The 20,576-nt window shown below is 46.6% G+C and overlaps 1 protein-coding gene across 1 annotated transcript in view; it reads left to right on the top strand.

Moving 5' to 3' along the window:
* The first annotated feature begins 16,804 nt into the window (after nucleotides 1-16,804).
* SLC2A4 (solute carrier family 2 member 4) overlaps nucleotides 16,805-20,576 on the top strand; it is a 52,989-nt gene continuing 49,217 nt past the window's right edge. The window contains exon 1 of the mRNA XM_083410433.1: nucleotides 16,805-17,609. Coding sequence (XP_083266559.1) covers nucleotides 17,565-17,609 — 45 coding nt within the window. The 5' untranslated portion in view covers nucleotides 16,805-17,564. The remainder of the gene's footprint in view (nucleotides 17,610-20,576) is intronic.

Genomic DNA, 20,576 nt, shown 5'->3' on the forward strand with positions numbered 1-20,576 from the left:
TCCTTCCTGAAAAAAAATTAGTTTTTGTTGTCTTGTGCAACAAAACAAGACAAGCAAACAAAAGTACACATCGCGTCACCACTTTCAATTCATAAGTCATTTTCACGGTTGGTTTGCATTCCGTCTCTTTCTCTCTCACCTGCCTGAGTTGGGGCGCAGGCAGGAATCCGTCAGGTAAAGTCACCAGGTCGTCGCCCCGTTGCAATTTCTCCCCCCCACACCTCCTCAAATAGACATTCGGATGTGCACCCCTGAGGAAGATCAGAGAGCAACATGCAAAGTGCTCACTATTTTGACTTTCTGAGTTGCAGCGCAGGTAGAAATCCAACAGGTGAAGAAGCAGCCTTGCCGGCAGCAGAATCACTCGCAGTACAGTTCTCATGCATGGGATTTTATTGATTCTTAAATGCTTACAGAGGTTTGTCAGTAAGAAAGGTCCGTCTTATGTGGATTCTGGCCGCAGTGAGAACTTCTTTGGCCTGGAAAAACAGAAGACACAACCTCTCGCTGTGTGGTAGAAGAAAGGTAGTGTGGTGTAGTGGTTAGCGGGTCAGACTTGGACCTGGGGGACTCTATGGAAGCTCCATGCAGACCCCTCCTCAAAACTGTTTTTCCGCAACGCCAGTTTTCAAGGTAACAGGAAGTTGATGGAAAATAATCATTTTCAGGGGGTTCGTGGACCCCCAGAAGCCCATCCCTTAGACCAGGGGTCAGCAACCTTTTTCAGCCGTGGGCTGGTCCACCGTCCCTCAGACCTTGTGGGGGGGCGGACTATATTTTTTGGGGGGGAATGAACAAATTCCTATACCCCACAAATAACCGAGAGATGCAGTTTAAATAAAAGGACACATTCTACTCATGTAAAAACATGCTGATTCCCGGACCGTCCGTGGGCCGGATTGAGAAGGCAATTGGGCCGGATCCGGCCCCTGGGCCTTAGTTTGCCTACCCCTGCCACAGACCCACGTAGGGGTCCACAGACCCAACATCAAGGATGGGTGAACAGGAAATCATTAGTATTGTAGAACAGGATGATGATTACTGAGTGTTAAAATGTGATTTTGAATCTTGAAACCAAATAAAGCATTAATATATGTATACGATAAGCTTTGCCCTCAATCGCCCTTCGACACCCGGTCTTAACAAGGGAATTTGCAGCGCACGGTAATAATAGTAATTTATTATTTGTACCCTGCCCATCTGACTGGGTGTGTAATGAGAACAGAGTGTGCCTCTGAGCATGCACAGAGTGGGTTTCGCAACAGGTGCTTCTGGCTTGCTTAAAGGTAAAGGTGCCCCTGCCCGTTCGGGCCAGTCTTGATAGACTCTAGGGTTGTGCGCTCATCTCACTCTAGAGGCCGGGAGCCAGCGCTGTCCGCAGACACTTCCGGGTCACGTGGCCAGCGTGACAAGCTGCATCTGGCGAGCCAGCGCAGCACACGAAACGCCGTTTACCTTCCCGCCAGTAAGCGGTCCCTATTTATCTACTTGCACTTGGGGTGCTTTCGAACTGCTAGGTTGGCAGGCGCTGGGACCGAACAACGGGAGCGCACCCCGCCGCGGGGATTCGAACCGCCGACCTTTCGATCGGCAAGTCCTAGGTGCTGAGGCTTTAACCCACAGCACCACCCACGTCCCTTCTGGCTTGCTTACACTGGCGCTTTTTAATGTTTTTAAAAAAACAGTCGGTTGTGCTTGTGCTTTCACGAGAGCCGTGTGAGGGAAGCACTTTGGACAACTAGCAGTGAGTTAGTGAGTCACGTTTATAAGGACACTCTTGTCAGCTGGTGACGACGGAGACCGGATTTGAAACCAGCCTTTTGACTGGTCGCACGGACTTACTTTAAAAGAAAAACTATGCATTCCGGGGCTGAGTCAGCTGTCGCCGAGAGCAGGTTCTCTAACGTTACTGGATATTTCTGATGATACCCAGGAAGCTGAATTGTCAAAAGAACTGGTCTTGTATATGATCCCGGCAGCTCAAATGATAATAATTGCAACTCAGTGGGACACCATCCAAAATATTACACCGGACGTGGGTACCGCTCGCTCTGGAGCAGAGCTGCAAGGGAGAATATGAGGCATAATTTGAGAATTCAGCTAGAGCCTCCAGACACCTTTTGCGTGATTTGTCATTCTTTTATTACATTCTTTTATTACTGTCGTTTTCGAGACAAGCCTGGGGAAATCTGGAACGAGAGCTGGCAATCAGATAACGCTGACATTCTTTATTTGGACTTCAACTGTATTTTAGTTTTAATAATAATAATAATAATAATAATAATAATAATAATAATAATATGTTATTTATTATTTATACCCCGCCCATCTGGCTGGGTTTCCCCAGCCACTCTGGGCGGCTTCCAACAGAACGCTAAAATACAACAACCTATTAAACATTAAAAGCTTCTGTCTTCTAAAAGTTTGGTAGTTATTTTTCTCTTTGACATCTGGTGGTTTTGCTTTTCACCTTTTAATTTTCACCTGTGGCCGTAACAGTTCCCTCTTTTCACAGAATCGTAGAATTGGAAGGGACCCCCCCAAAAAAACAAACGATCCCAAAAGCAGGTTCTGTGTGTTAACAGGTGGCAACAGGCCCTCTTCGTATGCTCAGAGTTCCTCTCGCTTAGCGGTGCCTCCTTTGCTAGCCACAGGAACGCTCTCCCATAAAAAAGCGATTTTCAGGCACACAGGTCCGCCAGAATCACACCCAAGTTTCCATGCGCATTCTGCCAGGTCATCCTGTGTGCCGTTGTTGCCGGCCATAAATCTTTGCCTCTCAGCGATGCATACAGAGAGCACCTGTTGGTTCCTTGCCCAGTCTTGCCCGTATATGGGCAAATCTTCCTGCCGCTCCCTGCTTCTCAGGCCAGGAACAGAAGAGGCGCTGCAAGACATCATCATCATCTCTGCTCAGAGGCACGCCCTCTCTGACTCCCTAGTAAGCTTCTAGGTATCCAAAGTCACTTTATGGCTGAATTTATGCCCCGGGCGAAACTGGCAGCAGGTCACGCCAAGCCGACGTTTCAGCTGAGAGGCAGGCGGCGAAATGGTGTAAACCAGCAAAGGTCGGAGGGGTGGGGTATAACCAGTGCCGGATTTACATAGAAGCTAAACAAGCTATAGCTTAGGGCCCTGCTCTATTGGGGGCCCCCAAAAATTTAAAAGGGGATGTACATTTCCAAAATATGAGATAAAAAATGAATAGAATAAAACCTACAAACAGCAGCAGTATTTCGTGCTGTGTAGGCTCTTGTGATAAGGGACGCATGTGGCACTGTGGGTTAAACCACAGAGCCTAGGAAGTGCTGATCAGAAGGTCGGCGGTTCGAATACCCGCAATGACGGGGTGAGCTCCTGTTGCTCGGTCCCTGCTCCTGACAACCTAGCAGTTCAAAAGCACGTCAAAGTGCAAGTAGATAAATAGGTACCGCTCCGGCAGGAAGGTAAACGGCATTTCCGTGCGCTGCTCTCGTTTGCCAGAAGCGGCTTAGTCATGCTGGCCACATGATCCGGAAGTTGTACGCTGGCTCCCTTGGCCAGTACAGCGAGATGAGCGCCGCAACCCCAGAGTCGTCTGCGACGGGACCTAACGGTCAGGGGCCAGTCAGTCCCTTCTCCCCACCCCCCAGGAAAAGCCCGCAAGAGCCGTGTGGAGCGTGTGTGCAGCTGTTGGGGGCTTTTCTCGCCTGCCTCCCGCCAGCATTCGCTCCATAAGAAACACACACATTTCCCCTTACTTTTTAGGAGGGGAAAAGTGCGTCTTATGGAGCGAAAAATACAGTATATTGAACTGGCTAGATTAACAGAGGCAATTAGAGATCACACTAGACAAGAGTTTCAAAAAGCATGGGGGAAATGCAGAGAATACTTTACAAAATAGTGCCCTAAAATACATACCTGGACTTGTTTTGATTAATGTTTGCAGGACACTTTGTGGATATAATTAGAAAAATCTTAATAGTTATTCATAAAGGAAACAGCTTATGAGAAGTAAATAAGGAGGCCAGATACAGGATAAAGGAAGTCTTTTATTTGGTTGTTTGTATTGTTGTATGTTATGCTCATTGCATGTTATGTTCACGTTTAATGAGGGTGGATTTCTGTATTGGGGGGTGGGGGGTTTTGTTATGTTGTAAATAAAATTTCCAATTAAAAAAAATTAAAGTTCTTCCTGGTGTTTAGTGAAAAGATACCGAGGGAAGATAAAAGACTGTTTATGTGTGCAACAACTGCGGCAAGAATTCTTTTAGCCCCAAAATGGAAACAGGGAGACGTACAAACGAAAGAAGTGTGGAAGATGAAGATGATGGGACTTTGCAGAATTAGCGAGGCTGACAGGAAAAATCCCAAACCAGCATGATCATGTTTTCCCGAAAGACTGGAGTAAATTTATAAGATATTTGAAAGATTATTGTAAGCAATTAACATCACTAGCAAGGTTGTCTGAAGGCTTGTAATGAGGAATTTTCTACCTTTCTATATTTATTTAAATTTTGAGTCCTTTTTGTAATGAGTGCAATTAGAAATGGAAAACGCACAAAATGCAATGACATAAAAGTTAATTTTGAAAGCCGTGAGGCGGGAGGGAAGGAAGTCAATAGGCTCTAGAGAGCCAGGGAGGTAAAGTGAATAATGATGATGTGAATGTATATATAATTAAATGGAAAATAAATAAAAATTATATATAAATAAATAGAAAGAAAGAAAGATGCTTAATTCTCGGCTTCTTCCCTTCCCACAAGAATTTGGAAATTTATCTTTGCCATATCTTCCCCCAGTATTGGAATCATTTGAAATAAAAAGATTAATTTTGGAAGCACATTCATCTTTATAATGGCAAACCTGCCCAGAAATGTTAATTTAATTTACTCCAGGTTTCAAGATTTTTTTCTAATCTCTAACCAAGTTTTTGTGTAGTTATCCTGAAATAAATTTATATTCTTGGGGGGTGATCCAAATACCCAGATATATTGCTTTTTGAGAGATTTTCAGGCCCAATATTTTTTCCTAAATCATCCTTTTCTAGTTACGTTTTTAACAAGCATTTTTGTTTTGGTTCTATTTAGCTTAAAGCCTGCCACTTCTCCAAAGTCTTTAATCAATTCCAGCACTCTTTTCAAACTTTTTAAAGGGTTTTCAGACTTAACGATCTTAGCTGCAAACTCCATTTCATTCCTGCGATGCTACTGTAGACTTGTTGGAATTTAACATGCAAAACTGAACATGCTCAATGTATTGTTTTTCTTAATCTGGGTTGGCAAACAGCTTTCCTATTTGACTTGCTCTCTCTAGCATAACAGGAACGTTGCAATGCATGGAATGGTGACGTCGGTGCGAGGAGAGGAAATGTTAAGTTTATTTACCTAAAACGCACCTATTCCGCCAAGGCTGGAATACTGCCTTTTCTTAGCACTCAAAACCACATTTTGCACGTGGAGGAAAAATACCATTCCGCCTCCAGGTCGCTCAGGTACCCGCTAGTATGAGTTTGGGGAAGGAATCCAGTCCGGGATTTCCAGGCGACCCACTCACCTGCGCCCAAGGCGCCGCTTTTACAAGGGCGGGGCAGCGTCTAAGAAAACCCGGCCTGGATTTCGGCCAGAACCAGGGCGCCAGATTCAGCCAGTAAAAGGTCAATTCTCCAACAAGGCCAGTAGATGGCGACCTTGGTGCAGCCCTGTCGGAGGATTCACAATATTTTTGGCAATATTTGCAACCATTCGCAGAGGGGGCGCTGTTGTATTTGTGGATAGCGAACCTGATAGGATCGGGCACACAAGCTGAGAGTGAAAGCATTTTAATGATCCCGTGCTGGATTTACGTAAAAGCTAAACAAGCTATAGCTTAGGGCCCCACTCTCTTGGGGCCCCCAAAAAATTAAAGGGGGAAAAACTGGATGTACATTTCCAAAATATAAGACAAAAAACAAATAAAATAAAACCTACATACAGCAACAGGGTTTTGTCTTGTGTAGGCTCCTAGGATGTCAGTCATGGGCCCCGCCTGCTTGCCTACTCCCTAAAATATCACTGGTTTGCTCATTTCTTGGGAGAAAAGCAATGACAAACCTAGACAGCATCTTAAAAAGCAGAGGCATCACCTTGCCAACAAAGGTCCGTATAGTTAAAGCCATGGTTTTCCCAGTAGTGATGTATGGAAGTGAGAGCTGGACCATCAAGAAGGCTGATCGCCAAAGAATGGATGCTTTTGAATTCTGGTGCTGGAGGAGACTCTTGAGAGTCCCATGGACTCCAGAAGATCAAACCTCTCCATTCTGAAGGAAATCAGCCCTGAGTGCTCACTGGAAGGACAGATCCTGAAGCTGAGGCTCCAATACTTTGGCCACCTCATGAGAAGAGAAGACTCCCTGGAAAAGACCCTGATGTTGGGAAAGATGGAGGGCACAAGGAGAAGGGGAAGACGGAGGACGAGATGGTGGGACAGTGTTCTCGAAGCGACCAGCATGAGTTTGACCAAACTGCGGGAGGCAGTGGAAGACAGGAGGGCCTGGCGTGCTCTGGTCCAGGGGGTCACGAAGAGTCAGACACGAGTAAACAACTACAGAACAACATTCTGCTATTTATAATTATTAGTAGTTTGCACCATATATTTACACCTATTATTATCTCATGGTACAGCAAGTTTCCCAAGACTAGATCATGAGTCTTGGTAAATTGTGTTTCTAAAGGAACTTTTGTTATTGCCAAATGCCAATGTGTTTGCATTATTAAGTTTGTTATGAATGAAAAATCATTATAAGAGCTTAATAATTCTTTAACTATTAATATACTTCTTCTTAATTATATTTTACTATTAATATGCTTCTTCTTAATTGTTTTTCAGTTCAACAATTACTTTGATGAAATACATATATTGTTATGTGCAAATGGCTTTAGATATCTATTAGGTCCATAAATGACCATATAGCATATATTCAACCCAAAAAACAGCCGAGGGCAATACATTCAATCTTGCGAGGGTAAAAGCGCGTCTATGTTTCAGAATTGCTAGGTTATGCAGATAGGGTGCCTGAGAGTCGAAATGCGAAGGTGGAAAATAAGTCATACCATGGGCAAAATTTCCTTATTGTGGCCAAGTTGTTCTGACGCTCGATATCATTTCGGCGCTGACAAATTAGACGGTTTGCTTTACTAAAACCCAAAGCGAACAGCTGTTGTGGGGATAAACCACAAGAGTGAAGTTTTTGATAGACAGTTTTAGCTCTTGTGACAATCTTGCAGAACTAGGGATATTAGACTGGGGGGGATTTGAGTTTGGGTGAAGCCCCAGACGTCAGCATGCGATTTCTGTTCACTTTCAAAGATTCTCCAAGTGCGGTCGCGCCATAGATCTGTCACTTTGAAACTGAGCAGAAATTAGGACTGGAATTGCCCAAAAAAGAGGTTAGACTGTTTTTGTATGCCACTACAGCGCCACTGTAGGGATGCGGGTGACACTGTAGGTTAAACCACAGAGCCTAGGGCTTGCCGATCAGAAGGTCGGTGGTTCGAATCCCCATGACGGGGTGAGCTCCCGTTGCTCGGTCCCTGCTCCTGCCAACCTAGCAGTTCAAAAGCACACCAGTGCAAGTAGATAAATAGGTACCGCTCTGGCGGGAAGGTAAATGGCATTTCCATGCGCTGCTCTGGTTCGCCAGAAGCGGCTTAGTCCTGCTGGCCACATGACCCGGAAGCTGTATGCCGGCTCCCTTGGCCAGTAAAGCGAGATGAGCGCCGCAACCCCAGATTCGGCCACGACTGGACCAAATGGTCAGGGGTCCCTTTACCTTTACCTTACAAAATTATTAGCCAAAAATTGGAAATACCCAGAAATACCAACAATAGAAGAATGGCAGATGAAGAGGTTAGACTTTTTGGAGCTAGCCGATCTGACTGGAAGAATCCATGATCAGAAAGAAGAGGAATATCAAGAAGAATGGAAGAAATTCAAAGACTATTGAGCCAAATACTGTAACATAAGATAAGCAGAATCACTTGAAAGTACCAAATAGGCCTAGGATTAGAGTAAGAATGAATTACGTATTTTTCGCTCTATAAGACGCACCTAGTTTTTGGAGGAGGAAAACAAGGGGAAAAATATTCTGAATCTCAGAAGCCAGAACAGCAAGAGGGATCGCTGCACAGTGAAAGCAGCGATCCCTCTTGCTGTTCTGGCTTCTGGGATAGCTGCGCAGCCTGCATTCGCTCCGTAAGACGCACACACATTTCCCCTTACTTTTTAGGAGGGGGAAAGTGAGCCTTATAGAGCAAAAAATACGGTATAAAATACTTTGGACTTAGATAATAATGAAAAGTAAAGAAGATAGTAAATTGAAGGAGTTAATTTTTTTAGAAATAGGATATTGGAGAGCTGATTCAATGAAATTCAGTAAGGGGGGATTAGAGGAAGTCACTTAACCATGAAAAGCAAATTAGGTCTTAAAGAAACAGGTGTTTATATGTTTGCTTTTTAGTATTGTAATGTTTCTCTTTTTTCTTTGTGTGTTATATTTGTTATAAATTTGGGAAATCTATTAGTATTATTATTATTATTATTTCTCAAAGAAACTGAGCAGAAATCGCATGCAGGCGTCTGGGGCGCGTGTATATTTTGAGATCTTTTCCCGTAAGACAAGGGATCTGGAGCTGAGGCACATGAAACAGAGACTCTCACATGGGAGGCACGTGTGTTGTTGTGGGTCCAGCCCTTTGCAATGGTGCCACACACACACACACACACACACACACACGTTCCTCTGAAACTAGAGGATGGCAGAGGCACCTGTTCCAGCTACATCCAAGGATGAGATCTGGTGGATTACGACTTCAGGGTCATTTGAGGACTTCAGGGACCTACAGGGCATATATTATTGTTGTTGCTGCTGCTGCTGTTATTATTTAAATGTCTGGCCTGCCTTCTTCCCAAAGCAGCAAAACAGAGCGATTGGAAATGAAATTAAGAATGTCTTCAAAACGTTACGGCCAGGCAATTTCCTTCTTCTCTTTTGACAACGTCCGGAGCCCACAGCTCAGCTGCAGAGCGTCTGCTTGGCTTGCAGAAGGCGGCAAATTCCATCCCCAAATACGGCTGGGAGAGACTCCTGCTCTGAAATCCTGGGGTGCCGCTGCCAGTCAGAACTGGGCTGGAAGAAGAACCCCGATTTTCTGGCTTTGCAGCAGGCAGCTGCCTACGTCATTGTGATTGTCCTTCAAAGGTAAATAAACTCAGTTTAAAATGACATTTGAAAAGCCGAATCTGCTAAAATGCAGACAAATGAAACAGCATATACCATATTTTTTGCTCCATAAGATGCACCTGACCATAATGGTAAAGGGACCCCTGACCATTAGGTCCAGTCATGGCCGACTCGGGGGTTGCAGCGCTCATCTCGCTTTATTGGCCGAGGGAGCCGGCGTACAGCTTCCGGGTCATGTGGCCAGCATGACTAAGCCGCTTCTGGCGAACCAGAGCAGCGCATGGAAATGCTGTTTACCTTCCCGCCAGAGCGGTACCTATTTATCTACTTGCACTTTGACGTGCTTTCGAACTGCTGGGTTGGCAGGAGCAGGGACCGAGCAATGGGAGCTCACCCCGTTGGGGGATTCGAACCGCTGACCTTCTGACCGGCAAGCCCCAGGCTCTGTGGTTTAACCCACAGTGCCACCCACATCCCAATACGACGCACCTAGTTTTTAGAGGAGGAAAACAAGGGGGGAAATATTCTGAACGAAACACTGGATGTATGATTTTTGTGGTGCAGGCTTTAGCCATGGACATGCTATGTGATCTGATGGTGAACCAATGCAAAAATCCTGAGGATCCACGGGCTTTTACCTCCCCCCTGCCAGGCAGCCTCCTTTATCTCTAGCGTCCTTATCTCCCTCCCAGATCGCTTGCCGATCAGCTGCTTCCTTTCAACACCCCCTTCCCTCTTTCAAAAAAAAACAGAGCACAATCTGCTTCTTGTCCACTGGGCAATTCAGCTCTAGGGACCACGCATTCACTCCATAAGATGCACAGACATTTCCCCTTACTTTTTAGGAAGAAAAAATGTGTCTTATGGAGCGAAAAATACGGTAATAAAACCTCTTCCTTTTCGCCTTCTGCAAACCTTACCCTCTTCCACAAGAGCAGACCAACTGAATGACTGCAATTGATTGCATCTTTCCAGCCGGATTGTGTTGTCGTTGCTGTTTAGTCATTTAGTTGTGTACGACTCTTTGTGACCCCATGCACCAGAGCACGCCAGGCACTCCTGTCTTCCACTGCCTCCCGCAGTTGGTCAAACTCATGCTGGTCTCTTCAAGAACACTGTCCCACCATCTCACCCTGTGTCGTCCCCTTCTCCTTGGGCCCTCCATCTTTCCCAACATCTGGGTCTTTTCCAGGGAGTCTTCTCTTCTCATGAGGTGGCCAAAGTCTTGGAGCCTCAGCTTCAGGATCTGTCCTTCCAGTGAGCACTCAGGGCTGATTTCCTTCAGAATGGATGCGTTTGATCTCCTTGCAATCCATGGGACTCTCTAGAGTTTCCTCCAGCACCAGAATTCAAAAGCATCCATTCTTCGGCGATCAGCCTTCTTTATGGTCCAGCTCTCACTTCCATACATCACTACTGGAAAAACCAGAGCTTTAACTATACGGACCTTTGTCAGCAAGGTGATGTCTCTGCTTTTTAAGATGCTGTCTAGGTTTGTCATTGCGTATAAATAAATTATTATTATTATTATTATTATTATTATTATTACATATAATAAAACATCTTCCTTTTCGCCTTCTGCAAACCTTACTCTATCCCACAAGAGCAGACCAACTGAATTACTGCAATTGATTGCATCTTTTCAGTCAGGCTGTACTGTTTTCCAAAGGTTGCAGGATGAGGCCTCCCATCTTGGCAGTTCAGACCGCCTGCCCATGCCACCCTGCGGGAAAGACTTCCTAAAGGGGTTGTGCCAGTCACGAGGGCCTCCGTGTTCCCAGAGAAAGGTAAGCGGCTGGCTGACCCTTCAGACACAGAGGCCACGAGATCCCACATGCCTCCCGCTGAGTTCTTGACATTTGACGGCTCTGATGGATGATCGCGGTCTAAAAATACAGACCCTGGGCACCGTCGCAACCTCGTGCGGCCAGTATCACTCCCCTCCCCCTGGCACAAGAGGCTCTTTTTGCTGCCTACTCCTCCCCTCAACCAGCCTGCAGCCATTCATTCCGTCTCCCAAATCATAGAATGCTTGGGAGGGACACCTGGGGGTCATCTAGCCCAACCCCCACGGCAATGCAGGAATATTTTGCCCAACGTGCTGCTCGAACCCACAACCCTGAGATTCCATGTTCTACCAACTGAGCTTTGTGATGAACTCATCGTTTCATCATCCGTTTGTTAAATCCGTCCCTCGCTTTACCTCGCCCAAGGAAACCAAAGGGACTTACAGCAATCAAACAATTGCTTAATGGTCCTAAGCTAAAGGTAAAGGGACCCCTGACCATTAGGTCCAGTTGTCGCCGACTCTGGGGTTGCGGCGCTCATCTCGCTTTATTGGCCCAGGGAGCCGGCGTACAGCTTCTGGGTCATGTGGCCAGCATGACTAAGCCGCTTCTGGCGAACCAGAGCAGCGCACGGAAACGCCGTTTACCTTCCCGCCGGAGCGGTACCTATTTATCTACTTGCACTTTGACGTTCTTTCGAACTGCTAGGTTGGCAGGAGCAGGGACCAAGCAACGGGAGCTCACCCCATCGTGGGGATTCGAACCGCCAACCTTCTGATCGGCAAGTCCTAGGCTCTGTGGTTTAACCCACAGCGCCACCCGCGTCCCTGCTACCCTGAGTAGTACTGAGTTAAAAGAGGAATGCAAATGGGTAAAATTGATGGTAGTTGCAGCCAGGCAGGTTATAGCGAGTAATTGGGAAAATGCAGAAGAGCTAGGGGTGAACCAATGGAGGAAAAAAACTGAATAATATTATAATTTTAATACTTAACTGTGAAGATACATAGAAGGAAAGGGTTTAAGGTCAGTGAGAAAGAGGAGGATTGGTTTGAGAATATATTGAATTATTTGAGTAGGTTTGAACAATTTGGGGCAATTAAAATGTGAAAAGTTAAATAAACCTTGTGGAAGGAGGAGTGTTAAGGTATATAAAAGTGTACATATGGTTGATTTGAATATGTTGTTATTGAAAATTATTGAATACGTATATTATTGAATATTGCATACCCAATGTATCAGCCGCCTGGGGGGGTTTCACTCTGTTTTGGTGGTTGGTAAAAAATAATTTATTTATTTTTAATTGCTTAATTTTTTGCTGCTGGTTTTCCTCCCCACCTTGCAAAAATAAACCCGTTTGCATAAAAACTTGCTGGATCGAGGCCATCTGGCCCAATGTCCTTCTCTCACACTGGCCAGACAGATGCCAAGGGAAACCTCAAGCAGGATTCGAACCCAAGATCCCTCTCCCCTCATCTGCCTCCAGCTGGGAAGGCAGAGCATAGCAGACATCCCATAGTCGTCTCCTCCGCCACGAATTTGTCCAACCCAATTTTAAAGCCTTTGGAATTAGTGCCCCCCCACTGGCTCTTGTGGCAGGGAGTTCCGCAGATTAACTTGCAAAGAAGGGCCCTGCCCTGGATCTTCCAACAACCAGGACGATTCGAAACCGGAGCCTGGGGGGGAAATGTCAAGGAGAGGTGCCTCTGAGCACGTGCAGAGATCCAGCAGTCTCTGGATTCGAGGCCTGCGGCAGCGGCAGCCATCACAGTGTCCTCCTGCAGCTGCTATCCGCCTCAGCCAGCGAATAATGGGAATTGTAGTTCTTGACACCTGGCGGGCACCTTGTTGGCTAAGCCTGACCCGGAGGTAAACTTTTTATTTTCTGGTTTTACCTCCTTCCTGCCAGCAGAGGGAGCTCACATCCCAAGGGACCCGATGACCTTGGGAGCCAGAACTTTTCAGAACCATAAAACTGGAAATGACCTAAAAGGTCATCCAGCCCAACCCCGTCTTACGGGCCGCGGGAGAAAAGCTGTCCCTGTCCGGAGGTTAGCTGGATATCGTCCCCTGGAATCCTGGCTCGGCCTTGCACAGCTCACACATTTGAACCCATCCCTTGACTAGAACTGGGCACAATGGGAACTGTAGTCCAAGGCAGTTAGAGGGCACCCTGTTGGGGAAGATTGGGGTGCAGGTTTTTAATTGGGGAAGGGTGTCCTTTCCCAGCTCTTCCAGGAGATGCCGAGGGACTAGAACTGAGCTCTTCTGCACTCAAAGCAGGTGTCCTGTTGTGGGTTTTTTTGTATTTATGCTCTCCCCAGGGAAGTTTGCCTGGCACCTTCGTTATACACCTTTATTATGCATTTTGTGGTTTTATATCTTGATTTTATTCTGTGAACCACCCTGGTGGTATAGGGTAGTATACAAATTCAATAATAATAATAATAATAATAATAATAATAATAATAATAATAATATATGCTGCAGGAAACCTCAATGGAGTTTACAAAAAGATTAAATGGTTATAATTATTAATTTAAAAACCTGAGTGTTCAAGAAATTAAAACCAGCAATAAACTGAAAATGTGTCAGCGTTCCACGTACCCAGGCAGGCTTATCTAAACAAAAAATGCTTTTTATTATTATGTATTATTGATTCCAGCATCTTAAAAAGCAGAGACATCACCTTGCCGACAAAGGTCCGTATAGTTAAAGCTCTGGTTTTCCCAGTAGTGATGTATGGAAGTGAGAGCTGGACCATAAAGAAGGCTGATTGCCGAAGAATTGACGCTTTTGAATTATGGTGCTGGAGGAGACTCTTGAGAGTCCCATGGACTGCAAGAAGATCCAACCTCTCCATTCTGAAGGAAATCAGCCCTGAGTGCTCACTGGAAGGACAGATCCTGAAGCTGAGGCTCCAAGACTTTGGCCCCCTCATGAGAAGAAAAGACTCCCTGGAAAAGACTTGGATGTTGGGAAAGATGGAGGGTGCAAGGAGAAGGGGACGACGGAGGACGAGATGGTGGGACAGTGTTCTTGAAGCGACCAGCATGAGTCTGACCAAACTGCGGGAGGCAGTGGAAGACAGGAGTGCCTGGCATGCTCTGGTCCAGGGGGTCACGAAGAGTCGGACACAACTCAACAACAATTATTGATTCCACGATTCAAGAAACGCAAGGAGATTCTTCGCTAAAAGGGTGTCCATTTCAAATCCCTTTGGGAGTCCCAGAGGTGATGGATGGCTGCCATATACACAGAGGTTTGGGTCCAAGAGAATGCCAACATGGCTGAACAGTAGCGTAAAGGTCCATTCCCTCCCCCCTCCACCGGCAGAGAAACTGCCCCCTTTCCCCATCCTGTTTCCCAATCTCCCCTTCTTCAAACCCACACACAACCCATCACCCTCTTTTTCCTCCTAGGGGCTGGGGGAATATTGCCAGAAGCTGCTGAGAGACGGGAACTGTAGCTTGCGGACTATTTTCGGAGGAGCTGAGCCGGGTGCCAGCAGTGTGTGACTCGCGTCTGCTGGGGGGGGGGGCGTCCCTGGGGGCGGAGGGGTGTCTGAAGGACATCAAGGCTTCTCTAAAGGCCACCGAAGGGGACAGCTGACACGAGACTTGGCGGGGGGGGTGACAGGGAAGACCTTTTCCTCTCACCCCCCCCCCCCACTTTGGCTTTGAACTCAAATATCAGGTTGCTTCCTTGCCCTCAGGAGAGAGAGAGAGAGGCCTGAGGATTGTTGTGACGTCAAAAAAAAGCCACAGGCCAGTTATATCTTGATGAGCTCCCTGGCCAAAATGTCACAAAGGGGAAGAGAAGAAGAAGGTTTTCGTGGATCTAAGAGTGAATTGCAGGCAGTGCCCGATTTATGTATAAGCCAAGCAAGCTATAGCTTAGGGCCCCATTCTCTGGGGACCCCCCAAAAAAATTTTAAGGGAAAAAAACCCTGGATTTACATTTCCAAAATGTAAGGTAAAAATAAAATAAAAAATAAACCTGTGTTTGCATTATGAAGTTTGTTATGAATAAAAAATCATTTTAAGTTAGAGCTTAATAATTATTTCACTATTAATATTGTATTTCACTATTAATATTGTATTTCACTATTAATATACTTCTTAATTGTATTTCAGTTCCACAATTACTTTGAAAAAATACATATTTTGTTATGTGCAAATGGCTTTAGACACCAATTAGGTCCATAAATTACCATATACCATATACAGTGGTACCTCAGGTTACATACGCTTCAGGTTACAGACTCCACTAACCCAGAAATAGTACCTTGGGTTGAAAACTTTGCTTCAGGATGAGAACAGAAATTGTGTGGCAGCAGTGGGAGGCCCCATTAGCTAAAGCGGTGCTTCAGGTTAAAAACAGTTTCAGGTTAAGAATGGACCTCCGGAACGAATTAAGTACTTAACCCGAGGTACCACTGTATTCAACAAACAAAAAAAAGGTGAAGCTCAGCTCTGAACCCTCCGATAACCCTGTGAGGTAGGCTGGGCTGTGAGAGGGGGGGAATGCATTTGATGGGAGTTGTAGTCCCAGACATCTGCTTGTTGACCAATAATAATAATAATAATTTATTATTTATACCCCACCCATCTGGCTGGGTTTCCCCAGCCACTCTGGGCGGCTTCCAACAGAATATTAAAAAACAATAACCTATTAAACATTAAAAGCTTCCCTAAACAGGGCTGCCTGCCTTCAGATGTCTTCTAAAAGTCAGATAGTTGCTTATTTCCTTGACATCTGGTGGGAGGGCGTTCCACAGGGCAGGTGCCACCACCGAGAAGGCCCTCTGCCTGGTTCCCTGGAACTTGGCTTCTCGCAGGGAGGGAACCGCCAGAAGGCCCTCGGAGCTGGACCTCAGTGTCCGGGCAGAACGATGGGGGTGGAGACGCTCCTTCAGGTCTACTGGGCCTTTGAGGCCATTTAGGGCTTTCAAGTTCAGCACCACCACTTTGAAATGTGCTTGGAAACATACTGGGAGCCAATGCAGATCTCTCAGGACCGGTGTTATATGGTCTTGGCTGCTGCTCCCAGTCCCCAGTCTAGCTTGCCGCATTCTGGATTAGTTGTAGTTTCTGGGTCACCTTCAAAGGTAGCCCCACATAGAGTGCATTGCAGTAGTCCAAGCAAGAGATAACCAGAGCATGCACCACTCTGGCGAGACAGTCTGCGGGCAGGTGGGGTCTCATCCTGTGCACCAGATGGAGCTGATAAACAGCTGCCCTGGACACAGAATTGACCTGCGCCTCCATGGACAGCGGTGAGTCCAGAATGATTCCCCGGCTGCGCACCTGGTCCTTCGGGGGCACAGTTGCCCCATTCAGGACGAAGGCATACTTAATTTTTGGGGGGCCCCCAAGAGAGTAGGGCCCTAAGCTACAGCTTGTTTAGTTTATACGTAAATCCGGCACTGCATACACCACGTTGCCTCTAAAAAAAGAAAAGCGATCGATAACAAAAAGCAGAGTGCAGGAGACAGAAGACGCAAAGCGCTTTTCCTGGGAGATACTCTTCCACCGATTAGGAGAAGCGCTTGCCCTTTCCACGCCCTTGAGAACCGGGGAGCCAAGGGGAGATCTAGTCCAACCCCATTCAAAGACGGTGGGTTTCCTTTGCGCCCATTTCACGGAGTGGAACCACTGAGGCGCGTCCCTCGATTTCCCCCCTTTCGCGACCCCGTCCGGGGAGCCAGCCAGGAGCTTTTGCCCTCCCCGCCGGGCCGGGTGCCAGCCCAGCCAGCCAGCCAATGGGAGCGGGCGGGGCGGGGCGGGGGGGGGCGTGCTGCTTGCTTTGCCCCCTGCCCAGCCCAGCCCAGCCCTGGCCAAACTGCAGACCTGCCAGCCGCCCGGGAGCTCTTTCCACGAGGGGCTCGCCCAGTCCTCCTTCCTCGCGGCTTTCTCCTTCCCCTCTTCTCTACATCTCTCTCCTCCTCACCCCGATTTCCCTGCTCTTTGAAGACCCCCAATTCATTCATTCATTCTTTCTTTCTTTCTTTCCTTCCCTCCTTCCCTCTATCCGTCTGTCCTTCACTCCCTCTCTTTCCTCCCTTTCTTTCTTCTTTCTTTCTTTCTTTCTTTCTTTCCTTCCTTCCTTCCTTCCTTCCCTCCATCCGTCTGTCCTTCACTCCCTCTCTTTCCTCCCTTTCTTCATTCTTTCTTTCTTTCCTTCCCTCCATCCGTCTGTCCTTCCCTCCCTCTCTTCATTCCTCCTTCCCTTCATCCGTCTCTTATTCCATCAAACTTTCCCCTCTCTCTTTTTCACCTGTTTCTCTCTCTCTCTCTCTCCACCTGTTTCCCCCCCTCTCTTTCTCTCCCTCTCTCCCTCCTTTCACCTCTTCCCCTCTTCCCTACATTCCTCCCCTCAGAACATTTCCGGAGTCCCCCTTTTTTTGTTTTCAATCCTTATTATCCCCACACCTCCAATCCCCGCCTTGACCTTGACTTTGGATTTAAACTCATTTCCCCAAAGAAGAAGGGCCGGCCTTTAAGCAAAAGAGAAGACGACTCTCTGCGTCATCTCGAGCAGGATTCGAACTCACCACAGCCCCGGGCGCCGCCGGAGAGATGCCAGCCGGTTTCCAGCAGATACGGAGAGAGGACGAGGACGAGGTAAATGTTGGCTTGGGGGGCTGGAGAAGAGACGACAGTGGGTGGTGGGGTGCTGTGGGGGTGCTGAGACCCAAAGCTCAAGGTGACGCATAGATTTGGGAGCATATTTTGGGGGGTTGTTGCTTTTTCTGGGGTTCCTCAGAGTATTCCATCGCCGGCAAACGTATCTTTAAATGCCTCCGAGTTGTGGCTTGAAATTAAGAGTTGGGTTTCACGCCAGATCACGCAAGCAACTATTTATACCTACTTAGTTCAGGGTGTCCCTGTGACTGTGAAATGAGGGTCATGTTTACTCAGAGGTTAAGCCACACTGTCTGCAGCGGGGCGTCTCCCCAAGTTGCTTTTCACCCAATTGCGGCTCTCAAGACGCTTCCAGAATAGATGCGGACTGCGTTCGTCGCAGCGGGTTGGTATGGATGACCCTCAGGTGTCCCTTTCCGATTCCACAGCTCTGTAATTCTATGGCGAGTGGTCCTCGCACAAACAAGTTCTTTGCAGTGTCCGGGGTTGATTTATCGCGATATCTGTTCAGCTTCCCCTTCCACCTCATTCCGCTTTCACCCGCCAACAACCTCCCTGCAAGGCGGGCTCTGAGCTGGGAAGAGAGACAGTCTTAGTTTTCAGCCAGAGAGGCAGCAAAGGAATTGGGCCCTGATTTCACCTCTAGGGATTTTTGAGCTTCTGTATCATTCCACTGAAAACATTGCCTCTGAGCATGTGCAAAGTGCCTTTCGAGCCGAGCCTTGTTCTCCTCAAAATAACCACGCCTAGAAGACGCAGAAGAATGACAGGGCTCGTGGGTTCCTGGGATGGATGAGCCCCGTGGGAGGGAGGGCAGAACACAGGCCTCTTGCAAAGAACCCAAGGCGTTTTTCACGTTTTCAAAATGGTGGGTTTCTAGACCTCATGGAGTTTCGGGAATCGAGCCACCGAGCCGTGTTTGCTAGCAAAGTTTTTAACACTCAGTGAAGAAACCGGATATTTTATATGGGACGTGTAATGGATTGTCTTCTTTGAGGCACACCTGTTGTGAACCATTGTGGCCTGGAAGGAATTAAAAAAAAAAAATCGTGGAGTTGGAAAGCACCCAAAGGTCATCTAGTCCAACCCGCTGAAATGCAGGAATCCTGGGAATGCTTCCTTTTGTTTGGGGACAGTCTCGGCACTCGGGTGCCAGGTTGCAAGGAGCTGTGTCCGGCCCAGCTCCTTTTGAGTGCATTTCATTTTGCATGCTCGGGGTCTGAGTGCGAATCGTGCCCCTTCACCAACACAGGCCGTATCCCTTGATCGCGAGGAGGGATCGCAGAATGCTGCCTTGTACTGCTCCAAACCAGCACTCTGATTCCTTGCAAAAGGCGTTGAGAGGGGTTATTTAGCTGCCAATCCCAAATCCAGGGGGCTGGACTGGATGTCCTTAGGGGAGCCCCTTCCAACTTCACCATTCTGTGATTCTTTGAGATACTGCCTCCGAGAATACAGACCTCGTGGCTCCAAGGCTTTACCTTCTTTTAATGCTATCCGAATCGATGCCGTCGCTACGTCTCGTGGGAGCAAGCGCCGCAGCTGAGCTATGCGCTGCGTGTAGCTTGGCTTGCTTACACGAGCAACGCAGGGACACAAAAAGCTGTTGTGCACTGTGTTGGATCCTGGGTCCATCTATCTCAGAATTGCCCGCACTGACTGCCAGCAATTCTCCAGGGTTTGGGGCAGGGGATAATGCCTGATGCTCTGTCACTGAGCTGTAGTCAGACCCGCTGAAAATAAAAGCCAGATTCTTTTTTTTTTTTAACAATAATATTTATTAGTTTTCAATAGACATAATAGAAAGGATATACAACCACACAACAACATAGCAGCAACAACAGTATAGAAATTTAAAAAAAAGAATAACAGACTTGACATACCTAAACAGAAAAAAGTAAAAAATAATTTTAAAAAATCAGTTAATTAATTAAAATTCATTTTTATAAACATTTTAGTTGACTTCCTCTAATCTCCTCCATCTGAATTTCCTCTTAAATTGAATGTAGCAGTTTCCAATATCATTATTTCATAAATCAATATTACAGTCATATTCCACTTTCCTTACCTTTCTTATAGTGCATTTTCTTCTTTATACTTATAAATCTAATTTTGTCCTAGGCCTAGTTGGTTCTTTCAAGTGGTTACATGCCTTTAATGCTAGAATATTTATTCAAATAGTCTTTGAATTTCTTCCAAGATTCTAGTCCTCATATTTCTGCGTGAAAGGCTTGAAGGTCGATAGGAATGCAGGAGTCGATATTCCTGTTGTCCCTGAAAGCCCTGCGGCTCCCTCTCTGCCCCACGTTATCTCATCTATTCTCCCAGCTCTGCAGGAATCTTTTTGCCCTGTGTGGGATTCGAACCCATGACCCGAGATTCAGAATCTACCGACCAAGCTATTTTCGTCTATCGTTCCTTTGACTTTCCAGACATTTTTGCTATTTCCCCAGAGCTAAGTTTATTGTTTTGACTTTTTCTCATAAACCATTCTGACCTTTTTTTAACCATCAACGGTTGTATACATTTTAATAAATGCATGCATTTGTGTATGCAAACGATGCATTATTTGCATAATCAAAACCGTTCCCAAACAGCCGGATATCTGCAGCGTTCTCCCCCATGCTTGCCCAATTATGCCTCTCTGCTGAGAGAAACGCCATCAAGCCACCGCGGTAATTATAATCCCTGAACCAACCTGAGTAGCTATTTAGGAATTTTAATTGTTGTGGGCGTTCTTATGGGAGGCAGCGTGACCGAACCCATCCCATTACATTTTCTGCTGCAATTCTTAGATCAAGCCACAACACACCCTCAGCTCGCCTGCGTTACTAACTTGCAAAAACTTGACCTTCAAATGACCCTGTGGAGTAGGCCGCTCTTGCGCCCATTTTGCAGATAGAAGGACTGAGGCTCAGAGAGAGACAGAAAGACTTGCCCTAAGTT

This window comes from Podarcis tiliguerta, assembly GCF_965153285.1.
Source record: "Podarcis tiliguerta genome assembly, chromosome: 13".
In the NCBI taxonomy this organism is placed as follows: Eukaryota; Metazoa; Chordata; class Lepidosauria; order Squamata; family Lacertidae; genus Podarcis; species Podarcis tiliguerta.